Source organism: Acanthisitta chloris, unplaced genomic scaffold (assembly GCF_000695815.1).
Source record: "Acanthisitta chloris isolate BGI_N310 unplaced genomic scaffold, ASM69581v1 scaffold20100, whole genome shotgun sequence".
Classification (NCBI taxonomy): Eukaryota; Metazoa; Chordata; class Aves; order Passeriformes; family Acanthisittidae; genus Acanthisitta; species Acanthisitta chloris.
The window spans coordinates 1-8968 of record NW_008650204.1 but is presented as its reverse complement, the minus strand read 5'-3'; the positions used below and the strand labels follow the sequence as shown (position 1 = coordinate 8968).

The window sequence follows — 8968 nt, the reverse complement described above, 5'->3', positions numbered from 1 at the left end:
GAATGGACAGTCACTGAGCTCATGTTTGAGTTCTTCAACCAAACAGGTGAGTTCAGCCCTGATATCTGCTCTGTCCCCTGCAAGGACACGTCTGACAACCTCTCAGCCCTCAGTGCTGCCCTCACACTCCTCACAGCTGTGGTTTCCTGACAGTTAACTTCTCACTTCTTCTCCGTTGGGATTAATCCTGAGCCAAACCCAAGTCAGGACCCTAAGGAAGATTCTCCCAGGTGTGTAATGGCTCAAATCCTGACCAATCATAAGAAGAAACTTCACGTCATCCCAGGAAGATTCTCCCAGGTGTGTAATGGCTCAAATCCTGACCAATCATAGGAAGAAACTTCACACATCCCGACAGAACATGACACTTCTCTCCAACTCACTTCTCTCCACATTCCTCCTGTTTTCATTCCTGTCTCCCTGGGCTGGATTCCCTGAGCCCAGGCTGGTTCAGTTCCTCCACCAGTGCTGAGAAGTGTCTCTGGCACCTAACCCCTGCCTTGGCTGTTCCTGGGAGATACTCCTGGGAGATAAAGCAGCTAAACTTCATCTGGTCACTGGGCAGAGCCTTGATTCTAAGTTTAGGACTTCAGGCTTTAAAACCTGCTTGTCTGAGAGGTTTGTACTCCCAACTCTGGTGCAGGACAGTCAGATGTCCACAGGGTCCCTCAGCAGCACCAGTGACATGTCCAAGCCCCTCCAAGGAGGCTGTGGGAAGTGCTGAATCTCACCAAACAGGGCTGATCCCTTCCATCTACACCTTCTCCAAGATTCCCAAACCTTCCCCCTGTGCTGTGCTGATGCCTGGAAATACCCAGCACGGGTCTGTCTGTGCAGGAGTCACCTTTGTGAGCATCCAGACACTGTTCCCGTTGCAAACCAAGATGTTTCTCCCCTTGTTTGCTACCAAAACAATTCCTTTTCTCCTCTCTGGAGGTGGAAGTTGTGCCTGGGCAGACACTCAGGTCTGGGCAGCGCTTGGGGTGCAGCCTCAGCCTCCCTGCCAGGACCTGCAGGGACACAGCTGATTTCTGTGTCACTTCCAAACTGATTGCTCAAACACCTCTGTTTGCATCACAATTCTCATTGTCTAGGAGCTTGAAGAGCCGATTAGGGTAGAGAGTACCTTAACTAGAGCAGCAATCCTGATGGCCTGGGGGTTCCACCTAAGGTTTAACCTCCCCACTGAGGAAATTGCACATCTGTCACCCTCTGGGGGCTCCAGGCAGACTCTTCTACACCTTGAAAAACTTCCTTTTCACTTGTATTTCCACTTTCCAAGTGTATAAGGGAATGATTCTCCCTGCATTCCTTCCTTGCAGCAATCCCATAGTAACTCTGAGAGAGAGAAGTGAAGCAACTTGGCTAAAATCATCACATAGCAACAGATTTTAGGTGCAAACCTCAAGTTCTCCAATCCACGTCCTATGCTCAGACCATCCAACACCTCAACACTCTCCACCACGGCCTCTACAACCAGAATTGCTGCTGCAGGAACAAAAACACTAGATTTAAAAGGTTTCATCCCATTGTCAGAAAGGTGAGGCAACATAAGCAGTAAGACAACAAAAAAACAAGATTTCGTGGGGTTCATGGGGAGCAGAGAGGGAAAACACATTCCATGTGGCACACAGCCCAGTGGAAAACCAGATTATTTTGCACAGTAAAAAGCTGTCTCAGCCAGGACACCTAAACCTGCCTTAGGGGATCATTCTAGGGGGGAATTATTAGGGGATATATTAGGGGATTATTTCCTCTCTGAAATAATCTATTGTCAGTGACCCTTTGAATCCTTCTGCTGGTGGATTCATCTGCTGCTGGTGCTGTGCCTCACACAGCCCTTGGGCATGGAGATGAGGGAGAGACTTCCAGGCAAGCCAGAAATCCATCCCTCACTTCCCAGGAGTCCATGGATGAGTGGAGAGCTGGCAAATCCCAGAACCATGGACTGAAGTGGCCAAGGAGCTGGAGTGAGGAGGAAAACTCCAATTCAAGTCAGGGATGGCTGTGTGCTTGATTAGAGCCATCAGCCCTCCACCTTGTCTGGCCTGTACCTGTCACCTTCAGCCTCTCCTACACATGTCCATGTCCATGTCCCAGGGAGCTCAGTGGCATCTCCTGTCCCAGCCCTTGATCCAAATGCCACACTGAACCCTCCTGGGCCTAAAGACCAGCAGTTTGGGGTGGGGAAAGGAGTTACCTGGACAGATTTGGGTATGAACTGAATATATTGAGTGTGATTTAGGATCTATCCACCTTTTCCCTGGACCACATGGATGGTGCTGCAGGAGACTGAGAGCTTTGTGGAATTGCAGGTTGTTCCTGTGCTGTTCTTTGGGAAAATACTTCCCAGTGTTGTCTAAGATTGCAAAATAAGTCTGTCATTCTCTTCCCTCTTTCACTCCCCACCTAAAACTGGGACTCAGACCCCGAAACAATAAAATCTTGGGAAGGTCTGGCTGTGTCCCTTTGGATTTCCCCCACGAACTGCTCGGAGCACTCAGGAAGGGAAAGGGATTTTAAAGTGCATTACCACAGCAATAGTACCAGCACTAAAAGCTTTTCCCCTCATCCCTCCCCTCGTCATTCCATGTCTGGGACAGATGAGGCTCTCCCCAGAGTTCCTCCTCGTGGTACCTCGAAGGCTCAGTGTTGGGGGACACAGGGATAAGGACAATCCGGTGTCGTGTCCTGCTCCACACTAAACTCTACTGGAGCTGGTTGGGATGTATTGGGCACGAGGATCCAACCTGTGGAATGTGTCCCTTGGGATCTGCCTGAACAGCCACTGGGAAATCACATCCCAGTCCGTGTGGGGGGAGGCAAAGGGCTGGAGAGGAGGAATTCCAGTGCCCCTCGGCCGCTCGGGCTCAGTACTTGTTGATGCCAAAGATCCTCACCCCGTGGAGCTGAGGCAGTTTGGGGATCAGGACGCTCATCAGGGAGATGGTGTTGATGATGAAGTGTATCCGGTCGTACTTGGTATAGAAGCTGGTTAGGAAATACCTGGGAGAAGAGGGAGGGAACAGAGGGAGAGGCAAAGTGAGCTGTGGCATTCCCTGTGTTGTTTCCCAGGACAGGACACTGATGGGCACTGGGGTAGTGGTTTAACCCCAGTAGAAGCCAAGCCCCTCACAGCTGCTCACTCACTGCCCACCAGTGGGATGGGGGAGAGGACAGAAGGGTGACAGCTAGAAAACTCATGGGTTGACATAAAGACAGTTTCACAGGGAAAGCAAAAGCTGCACACACAAGCAAAGCCAAGCAAGAAATTCATTCCCTGCTCCCCACAGGCAGGAGGGGTTTGCCACCTCCAGGACAGCCGAGCTGCTCCAGAAGGCAAATGTAATAAGGAATGTCCTCCCTTTCCTCCTCCTCCTTCAGCTTTTCTGAGCTGACATAGACTCATCAAGGTTGGAGGAGACCTCTGAGATCATCAGCTCCAACCATTAACTGTCACTGCTCTAACCCCTAAACTCTAAACCAGATCCTCCAGTGCCACATCCAGGGATCTTAAACACCTCCAGGGATGGTGACTCCACCACCTCCCTGGCCAATATCCCAATACCTGCCCCAAATGGTATGGAATATCCCTTTGGGTCAGCCTAGCTCTGTCCTCTGCCAAGACTCCCAGCCTACTAACAGGTGCTGGAATGTTGAGGGGCAGCACTGATGGTGCTGTCCCAGCCCTGCTCAGTGGTACCCAACCCATTGCTGTGTTCTCCACACCACCCCAGCTCACAGGACAAACACTGAGCTCCCTCTCAGCCAGAGCCAAGAGGAGGAGGCAGCTCAGCTGGAATACTCACAGGACGATGGGCATGATGGTGAGGAACTTGCGGGAGGCTGTGAACTGCACTCCGTAGTCCATCTGCTCCCAGTGGGTGAGCAGCCGAGCCTTGCCCTGGTCAGGGGTCTCGAAGGGAGTTCCTTTCACCGTGTGCAGGAAGATGTACATGCTCTGCAGCACAGACACAGTGAGGCACACAGGGTCCTGCCCCCCCTTAACCCCCCCAATCCCCCTAAGCCCAGCGGGTCGGGTCGTGCATCCCTGCACTGCTCCACTAGAGGGATGTGGTGATGCTGGAAAACTGTTCCACTAGAGGGATATGGTGATGCTGGAAAACGTGGAGTGGTCAGGGAGGAAGAGTGGGGAAAGGCTGGGGCAGCTCAGGCTGCTCTGTGCGAGGCCTCTCCTCTGCTCCTGGGTGTGAGCCAAGGAGGTGGTGGCGATTATAGCTCTGGGCTCGCTGGGATTGGGAGATTAGCACCTGCCTGCGGCAGAATGTGCAGGAAAACCTGCTGGGAGAGGCTCTGGCAACCCCTGATTACCAGGGGGGACACAGATAAACACTGTCTGGCTACATCACTGCTCTTAAGCACAGACACTCCTGGACTTTACATTCCTTTTTTTTTGCTCCCAGGACCTAAAGCTGCTAGAGAAGGGGATGAGAAGCTCATGAGCTCAGCAGCTCCAGTTTGGGAGTTTTTTGGGGTTTTAATCTCCTTGGCAGCTCCAGTTTGGGGGTTTCTGGTGGTTTTAATCCCCTGAGCAGCTCCAGATTGGGGGTTTCTGGTAGATTTAATCTCCTGGGCAGCTCCAGTTTGGGGGTTTGTGGTGGTTTTAATCCTCTGAGCAGCTCCAGTTTGTGGCTTTGTGGTGGGTTTTATCCCTCACTAGTAACAACTTTAGCATCCATGTCATTTTTGTCTCTGGAACATTCCCAGGCGGAGGTGTTCTCTAAAACAAAAGATACAGAATCCCCTACTGCGTCCCTGAAGCATTTTGTCCCCTGTGCCCGAGGGAACCTGTTTGGGGATTCTTAGAGGGGCAGAATCTGCTCCTCAGATTCTGTTCTTTAAACAGAACAAAATTTGAGGTTTAATCTTGTTTTCTTAACTCTGGTGAGACTAATTGAGGTTTTACCAACCCAAGTGATGTGCTGTGAGCCCCTGGGACCTGTCACAGACTCCTCTGGGAAGGGACACCACAAAGGACTTGCCAAATCCCCTCTGAGCAGCCTCACCAGGCACTGCTGCCTCACCTCTACCTGGGCTGGATTTAAATCCATGGCCTCGAGGCACAGGTACAGGCTGAGGGGAGGAGATTGAGCAACTCAGCAGGCACCTTTGGAAAGGCAAAGGAATTGTTTGGACAGGAATCTGCCCCGATGCTGCTGGCAGAGGGAGCTGCCAGCCGGCTGTGCCTGGGGCCGCGCGCTCCCCCTTACCATGTTGTGGATGATGTTGGTGAGGGTCCAGACCACGGGCACGCTGAAGAAGGGGATGCTGAGCAGCACGACGTGCAGGAGGCCGATGCCCAGCACGTAGGACAGCCAGATGCCACGGCTGTTCATCACGCGCGTGTTGGGGTTCACCTCGCTGTGCGCCGTCCCCACGTTCATCCTGCCCCTCGCCGCCACCTGGAGCCCCTGGAACTGAGACACCGAGGTCAGAGCTGGCACCCAAACTGCCCCAGGGGGTGGAGCAGGGGCTTGTTGTCAGGCAACCCCCAAATGTGCTGTTTGCTCGAAAAATCCTGAGTGAGCTCACTCCTCTGCCCCTGGTTATTGCCATTCTCAGCGCTGACGTCGCTCAGGGGAGGCTAAATCTGGGAGCAGTGGAGATTTGGGAATGGTGTGTGGGAAGTCTGGCTGTGACAGAAGCTACTTGTGATTTGAGATGTTTTCCCCGAGCCAAGGTGTGGAGGTTCTATCCCACCATTGCCTGACAAGACTCAAACCAACACTTCCAGCACTTTTAAATCCTCATCAGGGTGTTAGTCATGGAAACACAACAGCACAGGAAGCTGCCTGCATGTTTATGGATTCAGCACGCCTTAAACTCAGGATTTGCAGAGGAAAGGCTCTGCATCAACAGATCTCCTAATTAATTGAACTCAATTAAGAGGGTTCTGCACAGCTCTGGAGGTTTGCTGCTCTCTTGCTCTAGCTCACGTGTTTTGCCTTTGGATTTAAGACTTATAGGGAGAGGGGGAAAAAAAAGCAACAAAAAAAAAAATTTCCCCCCAGGGAAGGAATGAGATTCTTCTTGAGGAATGTAAAAAGTGAGAGATAACAGGGAAAAGTGCCTTGGGAGGATGTTTCAGGAGGAAGAGCTGCAGAGGAGGTGGCTCTTCCCCTACCTGGAAAGAAGACGTTTGTATGGACAATGCCAGGAAGGGGAGGAAGCAAAAGAGTGTCATCCTCTGGGAGCAAGTCCTTGGAGTGGTGCCCCAAAGACAGGGAAAGGATCAAGTGGCTTTTTGGACTGACACAGTGGCAGTGGCAGCAGGTACTGCAGTGGCTTTGTGGATGGGCACAGTGACAGCAGGTACCAGTCAGCTCCAGGGCTGTCTGGGAAGGGAGGGCTCTGGATTACTGGTTTCCAGGGATTACAGGAACAGCACAAACCAGACCCATTGCAAAGCTGAATGTCTTCACACCAAGATCAGGGACATTCCTGGGTGAAATCATCTGTGTGTCCCTCAGAAGCAGTTTGATGAGAAGATCCAGTGCATCCTCCTTGGCCACAGGACCCCCAGCCAGGGCTGTCTCCTGACGTCTGTCCTCGTGGCTCTGCTGCTGCTTCCCACAGCTGGAATCCGTGTTGCTGTTCCAGCCCTCTGGAGGCAAACCCGAGCCAGATCCAACAGCACACTCTGCTCACTGCCAGCTGTTCCCAGCTCCCTTGTGGAGTGCTGGGCCTGGCTTGTCTCAGGAGCTGGCACTGTCCCCACTCCAGCCCAGGGCTGGGACTCACAGCCAACCTCCACTTCACAGCTCCCAGGATGCTCCATGGAACTTCCAAACCTCTTCCAACCACACAGGCAGCTGTTGCTGCAGATCCTCACATCTCTCTATCAGGAGGCTCCAACCTGGAGAAGGATTTTGTATCCAGGTCTGTGGGGTGCTCTTATCCTTGCTACCCATCTCCTGGGTCATCAGCTTCTGGATATTCCAGAGAAAAGCCTGAAGCTGGGTCTGGAAGCAGAACTGGGAGCCAGAGCTCAACATTTCACCCCTAGCAGGGGGAGCAGCTCCATCCTGAACCTGCTGCGATTTCCCAAGAGCTCTCAGAAGGAAAACTGGAGCTTGTGGTGAAGCATAAAAGAGTCCCAAAGAGTCAGATTGTAACAACAACAGCAAAAAGCCAAACAGCCTGTGGAATGTGTAAACAGGAGTGCTGTGTGCCAGACATGGGAAACAGCTCTCCTGGATGATGGGAGAACACTGTCCAGTCCTGGGAGGAGCTGGAGAGTGTCCAGGGAGAGCAGAGAGAACGAGCAGAGGTGTAGGAAAAACATGACCTGCAAGGACAGCTGGAAGGAAACGGGTTTGTTTAGTCTGGAGGAGGCTGGAGAGAGGCGTGAGGAACAGCCTGGTGCTCCTCAGAGAGCTGTGCCTGTGGGATTCCAGCTGTGCCTGTGGGATTCCAGCTGTGCAGCAGGAAGAACTGCATGGCTGGGGCTCAGATCAATGCAGGGGAGCAGGAGGAGGGATGCTGGGAGGGACTGCCCACAAAAGGGATCTGTGCTCTCACTGCAGGCCTTAAAATCAAGTTTCACCAACAGCTATACTCAGATTCCTGTTTGGCTGCCCAGGAGGTCTCTCCAGGAGCCTCTCCTGAAGCAATGCTGTTATCCAGAGGCCGTGGAAGCTTCCTGCAGCCAGAGGTGAATGTGGCCTGTGCCATGGAATTTCCATTTGAGGACAACCATGAGTGTGACTCCCAAAAACTGAAGGAGCAGCTTATGAGCAGCTTATCCAAATGAGAGCAGCTGCAGACCCACAGCTGGGTGGGAAAGGGCCCAACTGGGAGGCTGTGCATGAAGCAATTCCCTGCCCTCTGCCTCAGTTTCCCTTCCTTGTAAAGATAAGGATTAGAGGGGTGGAATGCTGGAACATGAGCGGGTAATTCATTCTTGCAAGAGATCTGGACATGCCACGATGAGGTGATTCCACGTCCCCAAATCTGTCCCTTCCCACCTTAAATATTTTGCCTGTTGATATTCCCAGCTCTGCCCTGGACTGTGCAATCCTCAGCTCAGCTCTCCCAAATTTCAGATTGCACAAGCCTGGCCAAGGGCACATGAACTCCCAGAGCTCTGTCCCTACCCCCATCCTGCATCCCACATTTGCCTTCTGATTCCACACCAGGATTTGTTCACCCGCAGGACAACAAGGCACAGTCCCCCCCTGGGAAGGATTCCAGCCCCTGTTCCTGAAGCAGCTGCTGCCAGGCTCTACCTTCCCACTCCTTTTTTGGGACAGGAAAGCCTGGATGTTACACCAGACTGAGGGTGAAGGTCGTGGCTGTGCTGACATTAGACAGTGGCCATGCAAGGAGGGGAAAAGTCAGAGCTGTGGCCAGTGGCAAAGGGCACAGTGTGACAGCAGAGCTGAGTCCTCCCTCTGCCCCATCCTTCCCGTCCTGCTCCCTGTCCAGGTGCAGCTCCTTCCCCACCTTTGCCCCAGGAGGAGTCTGATCACTGTCTGTTCCCATCCCCTCACTTAATGCTTGGACTTGATGATCTTAAAGGCCTTTTCCAACCTAAATAAATGATCCCATGATTCTGCAGTGCTGTCACCCTTCCCCAGAGATTGCAGGATCATGTTCTGATCCCAGCACTCTGCTGCAGGATCTCCACCTGGGCTGGGAAGGGAAGGAGGGCTCAGGTGCTTATCTTGGTATTCCAAGTGTTCCCAGACTGCAGGTGACGACGATCCCACAAATCCCAATCTCTGGCAGCAGCAGCAATCCCTATCTCCCACACAAATCCTTTCAACCCTATTTTGCCAATGATATCAGATGAACCAGAGGACGTGGGGGACACTGGTGAACTGGGCAGTGCTGGGCAGGGGGTGCTGGGTGAGAGGTGAGACTGGGAATACAACTGGAGCTGTGTCAAATGTCTGAGCCCCAGCACTGCCCAGTTCCTCCTTGGGGGTCCAGGGGCTGGAACAGC

The 8968-nt window shown here is 52.7% G+C and overlaps 1 protein-coding gene across 1 annotated transcript; it reads right to left on the bottom strand.

The window, feature by feature from the left end:
• Positions 1-2767: 2767 nt before the first annotated feature.
• LOC103811146 (ORM1-like protein 3) lies at positions 2768-5405 on the bottom strand. The gene is made up of 3 exons (XM_009084102.1): positions 5232-5405; positions 3810-3961; positions 2768-3006 (listed from the first exon to the last, which is right to left on the bottom strand). Exons 1-3 carry the CDS (start codon positions 5403-5405, stop codon positions 2871-2873), a joined length of 462 nt encoding a protein of 153 aa, XP_009082350.1. The 3' UTR covers positions 2768-2870.
• Positions 5406-8968: the final 3563 nt, after the last annotated feature.

Excerpts from the sequence above, each read along its gene's own strand:
- LOC103811146 (XM_009084102.1), bottom strand. The coding sequence starts at position 5,405 with ATGAACGTGGGGACGGCGCACAGCGAGGTGAACCCCAACACGCGCGTG. Across the intron at positions 3,962-5,231 it reads CCAACATCATCCACAACATG|AGCATGTACATCTTCCTGCA; the intron begins GTAAGGGGGAGC and ends TCTGTGCTGCAG. Across the intron at positions 3,007-3,809 it reads ACCATCATGCCCATCGTCCT|GTATTTCCTAACCAGCTTCT; the intron begins GTGAGTATTCCA and ends CTCTTCTCCCAG.